This window comes from Mangifera indica, chromosome 12 (genome assembly GCF_011075055.1).
Source record: "Mangifera indica cultivar Alphonso chromosome 12, CATAS_Mindica_2.1, whole genome shotgun sequence".
NCBI classification, from domain to species: domain Eukaryota; kingdom Viridiplantae; phylum Streptophyta; class Magnoliopsida; order Sapindales; family Anacardiaceae; genus Mangifera; species Mangifera indica.
Window position 1 is genome coordinate 9,609,735 of NC_058148.1, and position 23,205 is coordinate 9,632,939.

Here is a 23,205-nt window from a genome sequence, read left to right on the forward strand (position 1 = left end):
TGATTCTACCTTGTGTGCTTTCTTTTGCCTTGCGACAAAAGGATTCTGTTACAAGGCAAAAGTCTTGCTTCCCTCTGCCTCGTGGCAGAAGCCTTGGCCTCCTTAATTTTTTTAAAAATTTTTTAATTAATTAATTTTTTTGTCTATATAAACCTATTCAATTTTTTTTTATTTTCACTTCCATTTACAAATCTCTCAATCTTAATTATTTCATTATATTTGTAATCTCATTTTCTCTCATCAATTCTCTTTCAGAAAACATCTGAATTTACAAATAATAATTTTTTGTGTTTATAATTTTATTTTTATTTTATCATTACAAAATATTACAAATAGATCAAGTATTAAATGAATTCAATCTATTTGAATATTATCATAATATATATTTATTTATGTTTTATAATTTATACAGTATATAAATTAATTTATTTATATTATGTTACAATTTATAATATTTTTCATCATGTAACTGCGGTATTCCTCTGTCATAAGTAAAAAATTATAAATAAAATATTCAAGGCACTATCTTCAGTTTTAATAATTAAAAAATAATTTATGTTTAAAAATTTTAAATAATTTTTTAAAATATTGATTAAATAGATTGGGCTGACCTATTTAAAGCATGGCCCGACCTTGGACTTTTATGTATTAATGGGTCAGTCCAATCCGACAGCTCATGGATGAGTCAAATCTGAGCTAGCTCAGTCCGATCTGGTGTGGTGCATTGACACCTCTTATCATGACCATATTTAAGGTGGCTTATTATTTCTATTTTCAATTTAAAACTGTCCTAAAAAAAAATAACGACAATTGTCCTCTAGACATTATTCATAATGCAAGAAATTGAATCCTAAAGTTTGACTTGGAGTTCAAGATCAAGAGTATAATAATCAAATTATATATTATATTTTATATTAAAAATTTAAGTTTTTATATTTTATAATATGTATTATATTATATTTATATATTTTTTAAAATAAAATAATAAAATAATAATAAATTTTAATTATCATATTATCATTTTAAAAATATTATAAATATCTTTTTAAAAATTTTTATATATATTTCTTATATATTATTATTCATCTAAAAATATGTATCAATATTAAAAATAATATTAAAAATAAAAAAATAAATTTAACTTTGATTTAAGTTTAATAATTTATTTTATGATTATTAAGTAAATAAAAAATCTCAAAATATAATTAAAAAGAGATTTAAACCTATTATTTTATATATAAATGTTTTTTTAACTATTTAAACTACCGTTTAAGTATGGATTTAATTTATTTTTGTAATTTAATGCTAAAACTGAAATAATTTTTTTATTTTATATAATGTAAAAAAAGAGATTACTCAAAATTTTGTATTAGATAATCATTATGTCTGGTGTCCCATTGACGACAGCGTCCATCTACCCCGTGTAATTTTCTATATCTAATTTATTATACACTGCCGCTTTCGGCGCAGGGCCATACATGTTGTTTGTCAGATTCTGTCTACACTTTATAGCCCAACGAATCCCTCCAGGAAACTCATGGGATGATAGAGAAATTGAGATGGAACGAACCAGAAGCAAAAGCCAGTCCAGGATGCGACGCCGAGTCGTTCTCTTTCCCCTGCCTTTGCAAGGCCACATAACTCCGATGCTTCAGCTTGGTAGTATTCTCCATAACAAAGGCCTTTCCATAACGATAATTCACACAACCTTCAACTCTCCAAACTCTGCGAATTACCCCCACTTTGATTTCCGCTCAATCCCTGATGGCTTGTCGGAAGCGGTGGTCTCTGTGGCAGATGCCGTAGCTGTTATGACCCATGTCAATGATAACTGTGTCGAGCCTTTCCGGGAAAGCCTGTCTAATTTGCTGTCTAATGTTGAGGAGGAGCCCATTGCCTGCCTCATAACAGATGCTATGCTGCATTTCACTCAATCTGTTGCTGATAGCCTTAAGTTGCCGAGGATCGTGTTACGAACTAGTAACATCTCTTCTTTTCTAGTCTTTGCTGGCACTCGACTTCTTTATGAGAAGGGTTACTTCCCCATTAAAGGTGTGGTATCTAATTTATGTCACTTTCCAGACTATTATTGTTAGATCAATTGCTATCTTCCATTATTAGCTATTATTTACATCTACCGTGCTTGGAACTACCTTTATCCATCAACAAAATGACCTTCAAACTGTCAAATATTGTTACCTAAATTTATTGTTAATAATATAATGTATTTAATCTTATGGTCAGTTTTAGAGATGCATTGACTGAATCATAGTGAAAGGTATTCCATTTAAAATTTCTATATCAATGGAAACACATCTGAAAGCCACTGAATTTCTGAAAGCTTTTCGACAAAATGATGAAACTTGGGGCTTGAAAGATAACATAGTAGGGAGATCTACATGTCAAAACTGGTGTTAGTCTGGCAATTCATTGGGTAAAGGAGTTTGTTCAAGCTATCAAAACGTGTAGTGTTTTGATGGAAATTAGGGACTTTGATTTTGCTTGGACTTAAATTGTTGAGAAGTTATGTTCATCTTTAGTTTATTTCTAATTAGTATCCATAAACTAAAAAAATTTGATTTACAAGTCATTATATATATTTACCTGAGTTTTTTTTTTTTAACAAATTAGATTGAGTGGTTATAGTTACTGAAACTCCTTAAAGTTACTACTAAATGGAGAACTAAATGAAAATTTACAGTATATGATTGACAACATTTGTTTGCTTAAAACTTTGAGGAAATTGTTAAGAAAATGCTATTATGATATTATCAATTCACTCTGAAAATTTCTCAATTTCCTTGGTATATTTATATTATATGATTTTCTTCCTTAAGTTTTCTTTCTCTATCAGATCCTTTGTCCGACGCACCGGTGGTTGAGTTTCCACCGCTGAGGGTCAAAGACATTCCTGTTGTTGAAACACATGATCCTGTGAAGAGTAAACATTTGTTACTAAGTATGATTGGTCAGACCAAGGCCTCTTCAGGATTGATATGGAACTCCTTAGAAGAGATTGAGCAAGATGCAGTGACCACATTAAAAATGGAATTTCCCATTCCAGTGTTCACAATAGGCCCATTTCACCAGTACTTTCCAGCTACCTCAAGTAGCTTAGTATCTCAAGATAGAAGCTGCATTTCCTGGTTAGACAAACAAGCACCCAAATCTGTAATTTATGTAAGCTTTGGAAGCATTGTTGGTATTACAGAAACTGAATTTTTGGAGATAGCTTGGGGGCTAGCCAAAAGTGGGGTGCCTTTCTTGTGGGTTGTTCGACCAGGATCTGTACATGGAGCAGAATGGCTTGAAGCATTGCCAGAAGGTTTTCTGGAAATGCTAGAAGGAAAAGGACATATAGTGCAATGGGCTCCCCAGCAAGAAGTTCTGGCTCATCCTGCCACAGGAGGTTTTTGGACACACAATGGTTGGAATTCTACTTTGGAAAGTATATGTGAAGGCGTCCCCATGATTTGCCACCCAAGTTTTGGTGATCAAACAGTAATTGCAAGATATGTTAGCGATGTTTGGAGAGTTGGGTTGCATTTAGAGAAGAAGCTAGAGAGAGGGGAGATAGAAAGAGCAGTTAAAAGATTGATCCTGGAGGATGAGGGCCAGGAAATGAGAAACAGAATTATGTATTTAAAGGAAAAAGTGGATATTTCTCTTAGGCCAGGGGGTTCTGCATATCAGGCTCTAGAGAACTTGGTTCATTACATACAATCGTTCTAGTTTTCCAATCTCCTATTCCATGATTCATGTTCTAGAATTTGTGTCACTACTCCACATTAGATACTGAAAGCTTTCATTTTATTTGCCAGAATGGATCGATACAGACTTGTGAAGAATGAAAGTATTTTCACATACACTATAATCTTGTTTTAAAATTGATGTTTTGTATTTGTATTATGCTTAAAATCTTTTAAGAGTGGAAAAAGGATGGCAATCGTGTAAATTTTCATGTTACTATTGGGCCAGAATTTTTCTGTATTGTTCTCCATCGCAGCAGAAGTTCATGTTCTTGGAAATGAGTCTTAATGGACAGTCATAGGCCGGGACCCAGAACTATGTCATGGCGGTCTTAATGGGTTTTGATTGTTGATTTGCGTGGCTATTTTATTTTTGTAATTGATTATTATTATTATTACAACAAAATGTGCATAAAATTTTGAATATAAAATTAAATATATAGATAATATATTACCGTATAATTGAATAATTATAAATTAAAAAAGTTATATTCAATATGATGATACGTGTTTGTATATATAATTGTATATTCAAGAGTGTGTAGATAATATTGTTTTCATTATTGTTATTTTTTTTATTAGAAATCAGGGAATTACTAACTTGACAAACTGTGGGAGATTTTTGGGTTCAATTTTTCCTTTCAGGTTTGCGTTTATGGTTTGTCCGTTTGAGTTTTTGGTTTTTTGGTTGAGGTTCAATTTATCCATATTTGTCAGGTTCAAGTCTGTTTTGGGGCTGTTCTTGCAATTTTGAAAACTTTATAAACAAATTCTTCAGTCTTTGTATAATCACCAGGTATAGACGCCTGACAAATATATCATCATTAATATTTTCGGATTTAATTGGATTTTGGACTTGAACCATTTCTGTTCAGGTCCGAATCCAAAATCTTTATTAAATTGAAATTCTGTTTAGGGGACTTGGTTCAAGCGATAAAAATATTATTTTAGTATTTTATTTTTTATTATTTATATTATTTAATTTAGTTTATTAATAACACAAAATTTTGATAATATAAAAGATAATTTTATTATTATTTTCATCTTAAATATTTAAAAGTTATTAAAGTAATATTAACTTTATTATTATTATATTTTTATTAATTAAATTTTTAGAATAAAAATACTTTCATTTTTAATTAATATAACAAATAATATGAAATATATTTTATAATAATTATATCAAAAAACATTCAAATAAAATAATATATTAATATTTTTTTATTATTTTTAACCAAACATAATAATTATTTATATCTACTAATTTTTATGACACATAATAATAATTTATTTTTTATAATCCTTTAAATAATTTTTTCAATTTCAATAATAAAAATTACTTAAACTAATTGCTTAAGTCATTTTAAAAGACAAAGTCATTTTAAAAGGCAAGTCATTTTAAAGGCCAAAAGACTTATTCCCACCCAAAGCATGCTACTTACTTAAATTCTCACTCTTTAATTTTAAAAATTTTATATACCTACGCATACGTAGTTAATTCTATTCGTTTTAAAAGTAAAATCATTATTTCATATGTAATATTAAAAATAAATTTAAATTTTATTTCATTTTTCCTCATAAATCATAAAAACTAATAATTTTCCCTCAAGAGTAAGTTTTAAAAAATGACATTTCTCTCTTAAGATTTAGTTTTCAAACTCTGACATCATTTCTGATAACCTCTCTCTCTCTACGCTTTCTCTCTCTCTTTTCTTATTTGGACATTTAGTTGATATTGATTGAAGCTAGAAAGATGAAAATGAAGATCTTGTCTTTAATTGAAAAGATGATTATTTTTTCAAAAGAAGACAAAAAAGACGCTCATCTTTCTAACTTCAATTGATGCCAATCAAAGGTTCAAGTGAGAAGAGAGAGATCATCAGAGAGAGAGGAAGAGTCAAGAGGGAAAGATTGTCGACAATTGTGCTGGAGTTTGAAAATTAAACCTTTAGAGGAAAAATGTTATTTTTTAAAACTTGGTTTAGGATTGAAATGGTTAATTTTTTGGGTTGAGGGGGGAAAATGAGATAAAATTTCAAGGTTAGAGTTTTATTAATTTTAATTATCTATAAATAGATAAATAAAAGTTTCAAAATTAAAAAATAAAAACTTGAGAAAACAACATACCTTGGGTTGAGAATAAGTATTTTGGGCGATTTTAAAAGACAAGACATTTTATAACCATTGGAGTGGTTCATATATAAACCTAAAACTAAAGGGTGGTAAGCAAAATTGCCTAAAACTCTAAGGATTAAGCAAAAATGTCTTCAATTTGGGAAATGACTAAACTGCTCTTATATATAAACCTCATATTTTCCACGGATTTATTGTTCAAATTTAGAGAAAAATTAGGATCTCTCACGAGCGAAACAGGTTTCGGTCTTTTTCGTCAATTTTTCATATTTTTCGATAATAAAAAATAACAAATAAGGATAATACATTATCCTACTTCTTGTTTGAATCAATTTATTGTTAGAAATATTGAAATTTAAGGGAAATTTCGAGATTTGAATGTTTAGCGTTTCGATTTTAAACAATGTATAAAATATTTTGATTCTTGGTTAGGTGGAAATTTTACATTGAACCATGAAAATCATGGGTTAGGTGGAAATTGTCTTTTTTTAAATTATAAAACCTATAGACAATAGATTTTAAATGGTCATAACTTTTAATTCAGGAAGAGTTATAAGACCTATAATATATTAACGCGAAGCTCGTTTCGAGCTTTATAATGACAATTAGTTTGCCAATTGTGTCTAATTTAGACGTTCAAATAAAATTATTTTAATATGTATTATGCAGTTTTTTTTTAAAACTAAATTATGTATGTCTATAAATCATGACATCACTGCCTGCGTCACTTCTGCTCAAATTCATTTTCTAATAGAACGGTAGACCTAATTTTCCGGGTCGTCCGTCTCCCAGGGATTGCAAATTGTGTACGCAACTTCCTTAGTAGCGGCGGTCTTCAATTTTCTTGTTTCCTCTTCTTAGTCTTATCATCACGCTCGCTTTGCTATTTTACACCATTCTCCAACAGAAACCCAACCATGCAGAAAATGAAGCAGGCTTCCATGGACAACCAAAAAGCGTCTGTAGGGAAAGGACGCCGAGTGATACTGTTTCCTATGCCTTTGCAAGGCCACATAACTCCCATGCTTCAGCTTGCAAACATTCTGTATAACAAAGGCCTTTCAATCACCATAATTTACACCCATCTCAACTCTCCAAATACTTCTAGCTACCCTCATTTCACTTTCTGCTCAATCTCAGATGGCTTTTCGAAAGATGAAGCCTCCACCACGAATTACGTTGCTTTTATGACACTTCTCAATGTTAAGTGTGTGGTGCCATTTCAGGAGTGTTTGGAAAAGTTGCTGTCAAATGTTGAGGAGCAGCCGATTGCCTGCTTAATTTCAGATGCGATGTTGTATTTCACTCAAGCTGTTGCTGATAGCCTCAAGCTTCCGAGGATCGTGTTAAGAACAAGTAATATTGCTTCCTTTCTTGTTTTTACAGCCATTCCAGGACTTCTACGGGAGAAGGGTTATTACCCCATTCAAGGTCTGCATCTTCAACTGCTTAATTTGCTTATTCCAAAGATTAAAAAAAATATTTATGATTTACTTATATTTTCATCCAGATCCTCAATCGGAAGCACCAGTGATAGAGTTTCCACCACTAAGAGTCAAAGACCTTCCTGAGACTAAAACAACTGATGATGCCACACGTGATCAGTTGCTTTCACTCTTGGCTAGTCAGACCAAGGCCTCATCTGGGATGATATGGAACTCATGTCGGAAGCTTGAACAAGATGCAATCACAGCATTAGAACAAGAATTTCCCATCCCAATATTCACAATAGGCCCATTTCACAAGTACTTTCCTGCTTATTCAAGCAGTTTACTTTCCCAAGATCACAGCTGCATTTCCTGGTTAGACAAACAAGCACCAAAATCCGTAATCTATGTAAGCTTTGGAAGCATTGTTGCTATTAATGAAACTGAATTTTTGGAGATAGCTTGGGGACTAGCCAACAGTGGGGTGCCTTTCTTGTGGGTTGTTCGACCAAGATCTGTCCAGGGAGCAGAATGGGTTGAAGCATTGCCAAAAGGGTACCTGGAAATGGTAGATGGAAGATGTCATATAGTGAAATGGGCTCCCCAGCAAGAAGTGCTGGCTCATCCTGCTACAGGAGGTTTTTGGACCCACAATGGTTGGAATTCTACATTGGAAAGTATATGTGAAGGCGTCCCCATGATTTGCCATCCTAATTTTGGTGACCAATCGGTGATTGCTAGATATGTTAGTTATGTTTGGAGGGTTGGGTTGCATTTGGAGAAGAAGCTGGAGAGGCGGGTGATAGAAAGAGCAATTAGACGGTTAATCCTAGAAGCTGAGGGCCTGGAATTGAGAAGCAGAATTATTGGTTTAAAGGAGCAAGTGGATGTTTCTCTGAAAGGAGGTTCCGCTTACAAATCTCTAGAGAGCTTGATTAGTTACATACAATCGTTCTAGTTTTTCCATCCTCTTGTTTGGTTGATTCGCTATTAAATAAATTATTTAATAAAATTATAAGTGTAATATACACAATTTTATTTATATATAAAATTATAAGTAATATTATTTATATATATAGCCCTATTCTAAATTATTCAATGATTGATGTGCCCAATTGCTATGAAATTTATATCCAAATTAATGCCTATATCACGTCAAATAATTATGGTAACTATCGTTCGAAAATTAGATAAAAATTTAATTTTAATCGGAAAGTTGAATTAATAAAGTAAGATATAATGTGTAATAATTGACTTTGAATTACACTTGATAAGTTAAGATTTTAATTTTAAAATATTTTAAATTTATATTTGATTATACATGAAACTCTTCATTGTCATTTAAATTATTTTTCGAACAATCTAAATATAACTTTGTTAAGTAATATTATATATATAAATAATAAATACAAATTTATATATAAATAATAATATATTATTATATGATTTGATATTATTTTATTTTTAATTTAAAATTATTTAATTATATAATATAAGTTAGTATTGGTGTATAAATTATATTTATTATTAATATATATAATTTTGTTTAATAAATTTTATTTTATCTTTTAAAATGTTTATTGTAAAATTACCTGACGTATCCTTTCACGGTCCAAATCATGATGGTAGACTTGTTTGCTTAATTGATATGATTGGGTTCGTTTACCTAATTATTTTTTTATTTTTAAATCAACATCTCTTATTTTCTATAAAAATTACACCCTCCCCATTTCTACTTTTTTGCAACAATGTATTAAGTTCAATAAAAAAATACACAACATTCATAAATAAAATTCAACAAATCAATGCTCAAAGCGGAAAGCTTATTAGATGAACTTGCTTTTGAACAAGTTTTCAGTTTGCTCACAGATTAACTTTGGTCAAAATCTCGTTTGCATACATTAGAGATGAACTTGGTCCACCCATTTCAATTCAAGCGGATTCTTGGTTTGCTAACATAATTTTTTTTTTTTTGTTTTATACCACATCTCTGATTCTTCAATTATGATCGATTCACTTATATCGCTGGATAGAGGTGAAAAGTAACATATACTCCCCTAATCCTCGAATGAGATAACTTAATAGATCTTCTTTGACTTTTTTTTTTTTTAAATCCGACTTTAAAATTTTAAAATAAATATTCTTAATCTTTAAGAGTTATTTAAAAATTGGCATACCTCCTGTCGTTAATTAAGTTAGCTCATTTTTCAATAGTTGTATCTTGTTGTATTTTCTTAGGGGGGGGGGGGGGGGGCGGATGGGGAAATGACTATTTTCCATTCAAGTTTTAGCCTAATCTCAAACTTATACTCATGAGAGATAAAAAGCTCAAACTCCCACCCATAACTAAATTTCTGTTAATTTTTTCTGTTAAAAGAAGAGGTAAAATAGTCATTTTACTGTTTATATTAAAAAGTTATAAAATTTATTACTTCTCTCTCCCCCTAGGTTTTAGAAACTAACATTTCACTTTTACCTAAAGTTTTCAAACTTTAAAAACTAACATTTTCACCCTCAAACCTAGGGTTTCTATATTTTTCAAACTCAACTGTCCCTATAATTTTCAAAAATAGTAGTTTCACCTCCACTCTTTAACTTTATCTTTTAACGTCGTCTTCGGTCTCCTCCTTCTCTTGGTGCTACAACGTGGTGCGACAAAGAGATATTTCTTTGTTGCACCACCCAGAAGACAAAGGATGATGTTTCGTCGTTCGTCACATCGTCCAGATGTAACAACGAAGGATGATGAAGTATCATCCTTTGTCGTCTAAACTTGGATGAGCAGATCTGTCCCTCATTGTCCTTTGTAGCCAGAGATAGGAGATCGATGGAAAGCGTTGACCGTTGGTGGTAGTTGGAGAAGGAAGCAAACCTTAGGAGTAAAATCTAAACTTTTTAAACTTTAAGAATGAATTGAAGTGTTAGTTTTTAAAACCTAGAGGAGGTGAAATGGTAAAAATTTTAAAGTTGTCTCTAACTGAAAATTTGGATGACAGTTTAGTCATGGGTGAGAGTTTATGTTTCTCATCTCCTATTCGTGTGAGTTTGAGATTAGACTAAAACTTAGGTGAGAAATAGTTCTTTTCCCTTTTCTCGGTAAACACCCTACTAAGTGTATGCCACACTTGCCTCGAAGAATCAATATCACATACATGGTTTATGTAGTCTATTTATTAATCTCCTCGATATAAAGAATGTCTTATTATACTTTGCTAAAATTTAGTGTTATTATGAGTTCTAATTGGAATCATTGTGTCCAGTGACAAACCTAGAAATAAAATTAAGAAGGGTTAATATTGAATAAAAGTAAAATATATTAGAGTTAATAAAAAAGATAAAAAAATTTAAAAGAATTAATATAAAATTTTAATAATTATATTAATATTTCATATAGGCAAAACTAAAAATTTTTTGAAATATAGGAGGATCAACAAAATTTTGCATATATCAAATTGAAATTTTTTAAAGTTAAAGTGGCCAATTGACCCCCTTAACCCCACCTCGGTTCGCCCTACTTGTGTCGATCCCATCAATAATCTCCCATAAGTCTTGATCTTAAAGATAAGACTCCGTACACATCCGCCAATATTTATAGATTGTGCCTACAAGCATCTCAACACCATATTGTGTGTGAGAATTCACATTGTTAGCTTCAATCTCACAAGAGACTTCTCTCGCCAACATTCAAACTTCTCCAACAAGAAACGAGCTTGATAGACAAGAAGAATGAAAGATAAACTGAATGGCTGGCCAAGGCTCAGATACCATGATACGCAAGGTTAAGACAAAAAACAGAGACAACAAGGATATAGCTGTTGAGGAGAATGTGTTTTTTATTTATGAACTTACATTGCTTAAATCCAATTTCTCCAACAAATAGAACATGCGGAAACTGAAAACAACTTTTCTCCATGCTAGCTTTGGTCTGATCCTTCTTAGCATTCTCCCATAACCTGAACTTCCTCAAGAACTTCCCACTGCTCTTTTCAACACGATGCCACTTATCATTCTTCTCCACATTCTCTCTGCTCCTTTCTCCAGTTATATAACGATCTAAAACCTCAACTTTCACTTCCTCCTTCTTGAGCCCTGGAAAATGTAAGCTTCCGGGGTCTCCTCCCATTCTATTCCTATATTCGCAATGGTTGTGCTGTCACGTGCAGAAGAGGGTGCATTAGCAATAAAGGTAGCAAATGGGAAGCCTTCGAAAGGATCCCAGATATCTAGAGAGAAAGGGTACGTAGAACAAGTTTGGGTCTTCAGCCACCGAGAAGACTTAAGAGACATGTTTAACGTCCTAGTTTTTCGTTTGTGAATTATAAATTAATGCTTGATTTTTAGGGTTTTTTTTGTTGGGTTTCATTGTTAATGTAAAATATGTAAAGGTTGGATAAATGAGATTCCTTTTTTTTTTTTTCCAGTAAATATAGTCGCAGTTTCAGGGGCAAATGTGTTCCTATCTTAAACAACTTTGAAATTTTAGTTTTGTTAAAGAATATTTTTGCAATTAATGATTGAACTGAGAAAAGGAACAAATTATTGCCTTAATCTACAAAAGAAATAAGAATTCTTTGGAGCAAGAGATTAGTATCATTCATAATTTCAAAATCTACTGTTTCTTACAGAGCCTAAAGAGTTTTCTTGATAACAAAAATCCAATTGACATTCATATCCAAAACTCAAAACTTAAAGCTTCTCTAAATTTGACTAAAGAATAGTTACGTAATGTCATATAAAATATGTACATAATGAAAAATACATTTACAACTCTCCATCCTCATCTTCGGAATCATCTGCTTCATCAATGGCGACAACTTTGGAAACACTAACTCTAGTAGAAGTAGGAGCTGTTCGAATTTGGAATGGTAATCTTGCATTCTTCCTTACAATGCCGCAGCTATCTTCCTGATCTGTCTTCAAGTCTCCAGGAGGCAAGAAACAATCCACAGACAAACCTTTTATGTTAAAATCCACCTCTTCAATGGCCCAAATCTCTTCCATTCTCGTCCTGGAATGGCTTTCCGAGTTCTCTCCAAACCTGAACAACGACACACAAGTCCTTCCAGCGTGTGCAATGTTAATCCCATCAACGAGTCTGTAGTCGTGAATTAATGACTCCATTGTTGTCTCCCAAAATATGCTTTCATTTTTTGCAGTTTTGATTCTCAGGAGGTGAGAATCTTCAAGCTGGACTAACAAGCCTGTTCTCTGGCTAAAATATCCCCAAACTGTGTGCCGGATTATCTCCACGTTGCTAGTACTTCTTGCTCTCAGTGTCGACGATTCAGCTTCAATTTTTAATATGAAACAATCTTCATCATTGACAGTCTTCTCGCCAACGCAGACTGAATTGGAGAACAAATTCGCTGTGGACCTCGGATCAAGACCCTGTCCAGAATGAATCATTGATGAGGATAAAACTAAACATCGTGCAAGACTTAAAGTGATGGAGACTGACCAAAGACTGGCCCAAAATATTAATAATTTTTTCCCTTTTTACACTAGAAAGAAGGTTGTTGACTTTTGCAGTATGGTAGACCAAACAAGCATCTGCTATCTGTTTGTTAACCACTAATCGTGGCGAGAGGTAAGAAATTGAAAAATCGAATGGGGCAAAGTTCAAAGTGAAGTGGGTCAAGAAGTAAGAAATGGGCAAATCAATTAGTATGAGAGAACATGGAATTCAGCCCCTATCTTCAGAAAAAGTGAAAGAATCCTGGAAAAAAGTTCAGTTTTGAATAAGCTTTAACGACGTGCTCCAGCTATGCAAATTAATTAGACCAAGAAAGCCCGTATACACCGAATACTATGAAAATCAGTGAAATGGGTTCCACCAAAACAAAAAAAAAAAAATCATTTAATCAAACACTTGCAATTATTGAAATGAACTTTATGTGTAATACAAGTATAATTAAGTAGTTTTGGCAGGAAAATCATGTGATATTTGATAAAACGGTGAGAGAAAGAGGGTTAATTTACCTGCAGAAAACGTCTAAGAGGTCTAGGTGGACCCCTTGAAGCATGAGAATGATGCCAGGGGGTCTGCCTCCAGGCAACCTTGCCGTCGCTGCCGGCACTAATTTTGCAACCTGAAACTACCAGCTCTAAGCACCAGAGCTCAGGCTTCTTTTGCCATAGCACAAATCCACCTATTTCCCCGCCACCACCGTTCTTAAAGTTCCTTGCTTTCATCTCCTTATCGTTCAAACTCCCTTCCCCAGCTGAAAATTCTGAAGCCGCCATTTTCACCTTCCCCATTGCATACATGCTGTCCACGGAACACAAAACCTTCTCTCCCCCCACCGCTGCTATGTATTGCTTCACTATATATAACGCCATTGAAGCATCCTGCACATAAAAAGAAAAATCTTTCATCAGTTTCTGTCGGTGTCATGTTAACATAAACGTAAGAAGAGTGTGTAAACAAACATACAATGGGGTGGTCTTTGATTTTTTTAGTAATGGGGCTGTAATCATCAGAGCGTATAGGAAGAGGGATCAAAGGGGCACCAACTACACCAAGAAGGAGCTGGATCTCAGTGTTTCGGCTACCAAAGAGAGCAGTCATGGCGGAACAAGACGATGATTTCTCATTGTTTGGCTTAATCCAACACTTCATATTCTGCCATGATCGGTGTGTGCTCTTGTTGATAGTAAACATCTCTTCAGGAATTGGCACCTCCAGCACCGTCGCCAACCCGTCTTCACGATCAACATTTGGGCAAAGTTTCCTCATCAGATTCTGAAACAAAACACTCAACGAAATCTTATCAGTTAAATTTTTAGCACAGAAGGAAATGAAGACTGGTTATGAAGTATTTGAGTCTTTGGTTGCTTCAGAGATTAGTAAAGAGCAAACATAACATCATCACCAACCGACCATTGGACCTTTCTATGTCGTGTTCGCACGCTCTCTCTGTTCTGTGAAATTTTGTCTCTGCTTTCTATTTTAATTGCAAGTTCTAGATCAGGTGTGTGCAGCTTTACCTGATTGCCGTGTATCCTTATTTTGATTGGTTGAAATTTGTAGTTTTTATTTTTTAGCCCAACGAATTTGATCCGTTGGATTCAAGTAGTTTGCTGTCGATCTCGTGCGATTATGATTTTATTTTAGTTTAGAATTGACTTGCATTTTGAAATATGATCTTCAAATTATTATATTACCGTCTCTTCCTTTAAAAGCATTCATTCTTAAACTTTATGGTAAAAAATATTAATTATTTAATAAAAATAAATAAATAAATAAATTTCCTTAAAAACCACTCAAAACCCTATTAGTATTCATTTTAGAGAATTATAATTAATGAAATTGCGTCCAAATCACAAAGCAAAATTTCAACTATAAGGCAAGAAAAATCTTTTTGATTTTTGACAACTTTGAAATGCTTAGGTTTGACACTAGACAGCCATGAAATTCTTTAATGTTTCCTGGACTTTTAGTTTAATTTCATCCACATTAAGCATTTAATTCAATTACCCACAATGACTTTTAAGTTTTAGAGCTCTTTGCCGGCTCTAACCGAAACTTTAAGGTTTAATTGGATAAGATCAATATTATTCTTTCATAATTTCACGTTTAACTTAAGGAGTGATTTACATTTTTCCACGTTAGGTTTGATTTGAAAGCACTCTCTCATCCCAATGAATGTGTCAATCATATTTTTCACTTTCAAAATTTGTCTTTTATTCTATAAATGAAGCACGATAAATCACCATTGATGTCACTGTTGAACAAATATTATCTGGTTATTTGGATCAACATTTTTATGATTGTACTTCAATTGTCCAAGTAGATTGGCCTTCATTGTCAATACACGATTAGATGTTTTATTGATCTAGTTATATAAATAAAAGATAATAAAATAAAAAATTTTATTTTTCTTTTCAAAATTGTATATTTAATGATGATGAAATTATTATTATTATTATTATTATTATTATTTTGTTTAATAGAGTTTTTAGATGAAAACACATAATTTATATTCTTAATGTGTATAGGAGTGCTCAACAATCAAGCCTACCGTGGGAAATTGTAAATCAGTCTAAAATTAATTTATCCATGATCAATGCCAAGCCCGTCCACTGACTTTTTCAAAGTAACAATCGTTAAGAAGATACTCAATATGATGGTGTCGCTTTGATTTGTTAAGGTAATGCATATGAAAACTTAGGTTTTTAAGTTAATTGAACTAGAACGTGAATGTGGGGTTGCGACACGTGTGTAATTTTATCCGATTAACAAGTTTTTGATAGCAATTGCTTCACGGGTTCGGTCGGTGGAATGAGGGGAGAATTTGGAATTAATTATGCAATGCACATTCATGTTAATTTTATATATATATATATATATATATATATATATATATATATTATTTATTATATGTTATGTGATTATAAATTTTAATTATTTCCTGTTTTTCTTCGATATGATTTATTGTATTATCTATTACTGTTGTATTTAATTAAAACAATCATTTCTCTTGTTTTGATCCCAATGGCCTCCTCTTAGTGTAAAATATTTACACTTACCTCAAGTATATGTGAACTTAAATTCATACCAATATTATGCAAAAATCGCATAAAGATTACGCTTATTAGACTCCATTCTGCATAGAAAAATACAATAACTCCCGCTTAATATAAAATATTTGTAATTGCGAATTAGTTATAACTTACAAAAACTATCAAAATCCAGTTGATAAATCGTGTCTTCGTCTGAAGACAAAAAAATGTCTTAGTTAATTGATTTTGTTAGTCAATGATAATTGAAAATAAAGTGACATTGAGAGAGAGAGAAAATGTCACCATCGTCGTCTCCGACCATTTGTAGTGGTGACTAAAAAAACCTTAGAGTAAAATACTGATTTTTCAAATGTTGGATAAAAAAATTTGTTAAATTTTTATACATAAAAGAAAAATTAATAAAATTTTAGTTTTTTTTAAATATTTTGATAAATAATAATTTTATTTTGACAGTAATAATAAAATTTAAATAATTATTTGAAATTTTAATAATCATGTATCTTATTGTTTTTCGTTATGAAGGCATACCTTGAAGGACCAGCATCGTGGAGCTCTAAATAAATAAACCAACAGCAATCTGAAACTCGAAAATAATAAAATATAATTATTTCTTTATTTTTATTCTTCAATTTTGTACCTTTGTTTCATATCCTTAAAAATTAATATTACTATTTAATTTAATATATTTTCGCTTTGCTTTGGGGCTCACATGACGGGGGTGATTATCCCTAAATGTACAGAGGAAATTGAATAAAATAATTATTCAATATATGGGAAAGTTAAATACTAAATTAACAATAGAATTATTTATAATTTGTCATCCCCTTGATTGATTCTGTTCACTTACTGTGGTGTTGAATAAAAATTGGCCTGACCCACAAGGTTGAAAAATAAATTAAGAAACGTTACTTGTCAAAAACCTAAGAAGAATAATTACATTAGGATATGGATTGAAAAACATGATTTTTCTTTTAGGAATGTTACTAAATGTACTTAAATCTGAAATTATAGTATTTTATAACTATATATGAGAGATTATTTGGATTGATTAGAAACTATAGTATAGAAATAATAAAAAGCTCATCTCGTAGATATTACCCTTTCTTGCTCTATCTAACATTAATTTTACCATCAATTACTCTTCATCTATGCTCAAATAAAGATTGAACCACTTTTACGATCTCCCTCAACGACATGATTCATCTCACCTTACCTCCTTGTTGTACAAATTTGTTATTCCCGATAGCCTTTGCGTGATAATAAAATCGATGATGGTAAAGTTTCAATCGAATGACAATTAAGGTTTTCTAGAGACAATTACATACTTTTAGGCTTATAAAATATTAAAATTTCATGTTTAAATTATTTAGATGAAATTTGTAAAAATATGATAAATATTTAAACTCAAATTTTTTCTTTAAATTTTAATGTTTTATTAAGTTTGTTAATCTCTCCGATTACATAAAAATGTACTCGTTAGCTTTATATTAATTTTTTTTTTGTCTCAGTGTAGACTTATTTGTTGTTATAATTGTCATTCATTGGTTGCAAAGGATAATTAGAAAGAAGTTATGCATTTGTTGTCTTCCTTCCTGTACAAATTATAACAACAAACAAGTCTTTTTTGACGAAGCTCTTCGTCTTTTATAGTTTCTTTAACGTCAATCGGATATCCAAATGAGAGAAAAAAAACTACTAGAGGGAGAGGCCATCAACAATAGAATAGGAGATTTTAAAACGAAATTCTATGATAAAACTGTCATTTTTTAAAACTTAGACTAGAAAAAAATTTTAGTTTTTAAAGTTTAGATAGACAAAAAGAGATTATATTTTAGTTTATTTTTAATATTATAAAGAAAACAATAATTTTATTTTTACTATTATTAATTTTAACTATTTATAAATACGTTTTTTAGATTATCAAAATAAAAAAAAAGAGGAATTTGGAAATACATCATTATTTAGGTGGGAAATAGTCCTTTGGCCATTATAAAATGTGTAATTATGAGAGTGGCACGCCCTTCCACTCGTGCAGAGTATAATGATACCAAAATATATTATTTCTGTAAGGTCACCCACTTACTTGGAATAAAAAGATAATATTAATTTGGTTAAATGGCTATTTTTCATATCAACTTTAATTAAATGACTATTTTTAAAAACTTATTTATCAGATTTTTAATTAATTTCACAAGTTTTTTTAAAAATAATTTAAATCAAGATTTTTTAAATGTAAAAAAGGTTTAAATCTAGATTTTTTTTTATTTTTAATATTTTACCTATTTTATTAACTTTGATATCATCAATTTCACAAGTTAAATTTAATTATAAAAGGGTATAAAATCAAACCAACAATTAAAAGATAAAATATTTTATAAACCGTATTAATCTTTTTATTTGATAATAATGCCTATTCCCAATAAATTTTCATTATTTTGAATAAATAAAATTATTTGTATAAATAAATAAATAAATAAATATAAATAATAATAAAATAATATCTAATTATATAATAATATATCACCGTTGTATTTAAATTTAAATTTATTATTTATACAATTAATATTATTCATTTTGAATTACTCTTTTTAGTGAGCATAAAATTCTTTTTTCTTTTATCCTTTTCATTTACTTCTTGTCGGTTCCTATCCATTCTTGTTTCTTCCTTACACAACTGTGAGTTACCCATACAAATTTCAAAATATCCTTGTGGATTACTGATATTTGATGATTGATTGATGATCTTTGTTTGATCATGATTAAGAAGATGGGAAGTTCATTATGGTATAGTTTATTAAGATCCTACTTTATAAATAATGCTACCTAAACAAACAAAAAATCTAATTGATGAACTATCACCATTAAGATCCTACTTTGTACGTGTACCATTACTCAACTAAGTTTTTTCATATCAAGAGTCTATGGTAGGCCTTGGTCTTTAAAAAGCTTCCACTGCATAATCAATTTGCCTGCCACTAGCCATTTATTTGCAGGTTCAAACATAAGAGCAAAACTGAAAAATATATATAGAAGGTTACAGGATGATACCAGGGCAGCAAATCAATTCAAAATACACTGATACTATTTTTGCCGTGTGAAGTAAGAACAATAAGATCATAAGCTACACAACAGTGTTCAAAACCTGACAGTGATTTGAACAGAATATACGAAAGAAAATAAATAACTCAGCAGATGTAGAGACGATGGTATCGAGGGTGGTACCAGTGTCTTTGCTACAAGATTTCAAGATGAGGGTATGTTGAAATGAAATAGCCAAGAGATTACCAAGGCAAAGACCATACAAGCTAGCAGGAAATTCAGGTACTGGTGGCCCTGCCAGAAGTTTCGTGTCTCGGCTTGGTGTACATCTGCAGTTGCGGCTGGTGTAGCATCAATTGATTCGTTCCATTGCTCCACTAAGTCAGCTTCATTTGCCCCAACAATGTTGCGTGCCGTTGATCCACAGATCTCACAGGTTCTGCAATTTGATAATTTTAAGGCTGATCATTGTAATAGTTTACAGAAAATTTCTGCAGCCCGAAAAACAGTATCTATAACGAAACATTTCAATAAAAACTTCTCTCACATTGGCTTTTGAAACTAAACATGCCAAATTTTTCATTGCCGTAAGTCAGCATATAATGTTTAGGAAAATAATATTGAATGTCTATATGAATCATCTAGATCGAAGCTGTTTTCAACCTACTAGTTCAACATTTGAAATCCCCAACAACTGAAATGAAAGGAGCATTCAAAAGTTCAAACACTTGATGAACAATGGCAAACCAAAGATGCATAAACAATTGGCTAGTATAAACAGGAAGCCACTAAAGCATATTATCTGGGTCATCAACATGCTACATACACACTCAAAACAAAATTAACTGCAAGAATAAGAAGTTGAGTTGCCAACAAAGATGAGAAGTCAGGTTGGTATGAAAATTTTTATGAGAAGTGAAGAGTGTCCTCTTGCACACAGGGCCTCTGAGAGGATTTGCTGACACATCAGAACGAAAACCAACTTCTATGCCCAGCAGATTTTAGCAAGAAACATAGAAAATCTATCTTGTTTCTATTTGTAATATTTAACGTTTCTTGAAACTGAAGTCAAATACTGAAAAAACTTCTAAACAAAAAGAAATAACTTTTCATAAAACTTTATAGTTGTCAATTTCTTAGAGTGCCAGCCAAAATGCTCTCTTTCTAGTTTCCACAAGAATTCGTCGATTAGCAGACCTAGTTAAATTAATTACAATAGTAGTTAATAAATATGTAAAAAAAAAAAAAGAAAAATTCAATGGATAGAAAATCAATATTGTGTTCCTCAACTGGATTCTTAGAAATATTGTAAAATTAAAAAAAAAAAAAAAACTGTGCATATATAATCTATAGGAAATTGTACTTTGAATATAGACTCAAAATCAAATCCTTGACTTAATTATCCGGTTTACCATTTTCTGTCGACTTTTATATGCTCAAATCATGTCAACCACAAAGTCATAAACAGTGATCAACATAGCATATATGAATTGATAGTGAAATTTTTGTACAAATTACACTACATAGTTGAACTAGAACCTTTTCTAAGCTAGTTATCTACCATTGACTTCGCAACCCAATTTGATTGGTCATATTTCTTCACCAGACGACATATTGTAACACAGCAGACTTAAAACTTGGCAAATCGATAGTTCCTGCTAATATCTTAGCAATAGTTAAGGCATCTGGCGAAGGAATATTTCACTAAAAATGTATGCATTCTTATAACTGAGTGCCAAATACATAGATCAGACTTTGATAATGATTAAAGACTCAAGTTGTTTCAACCCGAGTATATTAGAAAAAAAGAAACAAAAATTAGATGCATCACTTGACAAAATTTGCTTCACCAAGACTTTAAGGGGAAGAATCATTTAAATAATTAGAATGACAGGCAAAACATCCTGGTGAGTCCATCTTTAGCTTTATAAATACTTTGATTCTCTTCGTTTACAAAACCTGCTTTATTCTAACACAGTAGAGATTTTATTCTTACTTAAGTTCACATTATCGTTATGTTCTTTGCATTAACTAGGGTCCTCCTCTGTGAACTTTTCACAATATATTCCTCCAACTTTACTAAACCAAAAACATCAAACAAGATTTCCACCTGCATTCGATCACTTCAATCACATCCCAAAAACATTAATAAACAAACCTATAATCTTGAACATTAAAAATAAAAGAACCATAAAGATCATTAATTATTGATTTACTTACTTGTTTCCTTTAATATTGAACCAAGCTTCAGCACAGTGTTTATGAGCAGCAGCCAAATCATCCTTGCATGAACAACCCAACTCAATTGGAAGGCCTGATTCTTGATTAGTTGCATCCAAGCTCAGATGACAAATCCTGCAATCCCTCTCAACTTTTGCCAAGTGTAGTTTACTCTCAGTTACCATACCACATTCTAGATCCACCTCGGACACAGAGGATCTTCTCTCCTTAATCTCAGTACTACCAGACTCACAGCTGGAACGTGGGGAAGATGAACTCCTGAGCTCCTCATTCTCTACAACATCAACAACAACATGGGGTTGGGGTTGTTTTTGCAAAGAGTCCATCTCTAAGACCCTTATAGTAAATCTTCATGAAATGTGTTTTTGGAACAAGTTCATCAACAATGCCGACGAAAGGTTGATGAAGAAGCTACCTGCTTACTCTTCACCTCAACCTTAAGTAAAGCAAAAAAATTGATTTTTTTGCCTTGCAGAGTTTCAAGTTACTCTACTGTGGTAGTTGACCTCTCACTCTCTCTCTCTTTCTCCAGTGTAGTGTCAGTTTTGGACAGATTTTGGGAAAAGATAGAGAAGGATCAATAAACAAGATCTACCGAAGTGAAGTGAATAAAACCCACTTCCCTTGGCAGTGAAACTGATGCTTTATTTCCTGATTCCTGAGTAATAACATCATATTGGTATAAAAGGGAGTTTCATATAAAAAGAGATTATGAATTTAAGTTTTTTTAATAATATATTAATATTAAATTTTTTTATTTAGTATAATAATTATTAAATTTAAAATTTATTTTATTTGATTTTATTGATTCCAATTTAATATGATAATCAAATTCAAATAAATTATTTCTAACTTAATATAATTATCCGATTTAGACAACAATTTTAATTATAAAAAAATCAAATATATATTTGTGTGGTTTATATCTCACCATGAAAATCTCAAAATGTGATTAAAAAAAGAATTTCAAATATAAAAATAAATGTATAAATTTTTTCCGCCATACGTTAAGATAAACTTTTGATATATTTATTTATAGTTTAAAAAAAAAAAGAATTATATTCTATTTCAGAAATATTTTTTAAAATTACTATTTTTTTTAAAATCATATTATAAGGGTCTACTACGTCTAGCTTAATATTTTTCTTGAAATGGGGAAACAAAAAGTTAGTACACAAAAAAACAGAATTTTGCTCTACCACTTGAGTGCTTTTGGGGTGGTGCCTGCGTCATAGAATGGACAAGCTCAGAGAACATTTTTTTTATGGTCAAGAATGACCTTGCCTTATGACTTAAATAAACAGTTATACATGGGTAAGGTGGGGAATGAATGAATGAAAATGAAAAACAGATAAAAGGTATGTTTGATTGATTACAATTTGATTCTTATCGTTATCTTTATAAAAAGACGTGAAAAAGTAAACGATATAAATTAAATTGGCAATTTCTAAGGGGTGGATTTAAAATAGTAATTTTTACTCGTAGAATTAAAATCAATTAAATATAAAATTACTCTCAATTTAAATTTTTTTTTTTTGTTTATAATGAAAAATTTTATCGATATCAGATTATTATATTATATAAGAATAAGTCGTATTAAGTTAGACAAATTTTAAATCTAATAATCGATTTCATAATTATTGAATCAGATAAGTGAAAAATTTAATTTTGATATATTATTAAAAGAGATATAAACTTATATTTTCTTATATATAAAATCTTATATTTTTCGACTCAAAGTAAATACTCTTTGAGGGTAAAAAGTGGTTTTTTTGGTAGCAAACATATCATTTTCATTTCGTCTTGCTTGCATTTTAATGATAAAACCTAAAATTTATAAAGAAAATTTTGTTACATCTAGATACCTAAATGACTGTACTAACTTTAAATTTCATTTATTATATAATAATTATGTATTGCTCTTAAGTGTGTTGATCACATTTTTACAATGTGTAATGCATAGGATAGGGCTTCTTGAAACACGTTTACAATGTGTAATGTAAGGGGGACATGTTAATATTTTATGTTAAAAGAGATTATTAATATTTTTCACTAAGTGTGTCATATCACACATCGTATATGGAAAAGTATAA

At 31.0% G+C, this 23,205-nt stretch overlaps 4 protein-coding genes and 1 pseudogene across 4 annotated transcripts; 2 read left to right on the forward strand and 3 right to left on the reverse strand.

Annotated features, from left to right (window-relative positions):
* Positions 1-1,444: 1,444 nt before the first annotated feature.
* Positions 1,445-3,966, forward strand: LOC123192190 (UDP-glycosyltransferase 76B1-like). Its single transcript, XM_044604653.1, has 2 exons — positions 1,445-2,052; positions 2,855-3,966. The coding sequence occupies exons 1-2, from the start codon at positions 1,479-1,481 to the stop codon at positions 3,730-3,732; spliced, it is 1,452 nt and encodes a 483-aa protein (XP_044460588.1). The 5' UTR covers positions 1,445-1,478; the 3' UTR covers positions 3,733-3,966.
* Positions 3,967-6,674: 2,708 nt separating this feature from the next.
* On the forward strand, positions 6,675-8,351 carry LOC123192546 (UDP-glycosyltransferase 76B1-like). Its single transcript, XM_044605131.1, has 2 exons — positions 6,675-7,313; positions 7,393-8,351. Exons 1-2 carry the CDS (start codon positions 6,800-6,802, stop codon positions 8,265-8,267), a joined length of 1,389 nt encoding a protein of 462 aa, XP_044461066.1. The 5' UTR covers positions 6,675-6,799; the 3' UTR covers positions 8,268-8,351.
* A 2,170-nt stretch (positions 8,352-10,521) lies between these two features.
* On the reverse strand, positions 10,522-11,596 carry LOC123192041 (annotated as a pseudogene).
* A 384-nt stretch (positions 11,597-11,980) lies between these two features.
* Positions 11,981-14,231, reverse strand: LOC123192405. Its single transcript, XM_044604944.1, has 3 exons — positions 13,743-14,231; positions 13,289-13,657; positions 11,981-12,697 (listed from the first exon to the last, which is right to left on the reverse strand). The coding sequence occupies exons 1-3, from the start codon at positions 14,043-14,045 to the stop codon at positions 12,071-12,073; spliced, it is 1,299 nt and encodes a 432-aa protein (XP_044460879.1). The 5' UTR covers positions 14,046-14,231; the 3' UTR covers positions 11,981-12,070.
* Positions 14,232-18,899: 4,668 nt separating this feature from the next.
* LOC123192454 lies at positions 18,900-21,742 on the reverse strand. Its single transcript, XM_044605017.1, has 2 exons — positions 21,092-21,742; positions 18,900-19,310 (listed from the first exon to the last, which is right to left on the reverse strand). The coding sequence occupies exons 1-2, from the start codon at positions 21,436-21,438 to the stop codon at positions 19,076-19,078; spliced, it is 582 nt and encodes a 193-aa protein (XP_044460952.1). The 5' UTR covers positions 21,439-21,742; the 3' UTR covers positions 18,900-19,075.
* Positions 21,743-23,205: the final 1,463 nt, after the last annotated feature.

Excerpts from the sequence above, each read along its gene's own strand:
- LOC123192190 (XM_044604653.1), top strand. The coding sequence starts at position 1,479 with ATGTTGTTTGTCAGATTCTGTCTACACTTTATAGCCCAACGAATCCCT. Across the intron at positions 2,053-2,854 it reads GGGTTACTTCCCCATTAAAG|ATCCTTTGTCCGACGCACCG; the intron begins GTGTGGTATCTA and ends TTTCTCTATCAG.
- LOC123192546 (XM_044605131.1), top strand. The coding sequence starts at position 6,800 with ATGCAGAAAATGAAGCAGGCTTCCATGGACAACCAAAAAGCGTCTGTA. Across the intron at positions 7,314-7,392 it reads GGGTTATTACCCCATTCAAG|ATCCTCAATCGGAAGCACCA; the intron begins GTCTGCATCTTC and ends ATTTTCATCCAG.
- LOC123192405 (XM_044604944.1), bottom strand. The coding sequence starts at position 14,045 with ATGAGGAAACTTTGCCCAAATGTTGATCGTGAAGACGGGTTGGCGACG. Across the intron at positions 13,658-13,742 it reads AAATCAAAGACCACCCCATT|GATGCTTCAATGGCGTTATA; the intron begins GTATGTTTGTTT and ends TTTTATGTGCAG. Across the intron at positions 12,698-13,288 it reads CTCTTAGACGTTTTCTGCAG|GGTCTTGATCCGAGGTCCAC; the intron begins GTAAATTAACCC and ends CATTCTGGACAG.
- LOC123192454 (XM_044605017.1), bottom strand. The coding sequence starts at position 21,438 with ATGGACTCTTTGCAAAAACAACCCCAACCCCATGTTGTTGTTGATGTT. Across the intron at positions 19,311-21,091 it reads TTCAATATTAAAGGAAACAA|AACCTGTGAGATCTGTGGAT; the intron begins GTAAGTAAATCA and ends ATCAAATTGCAG.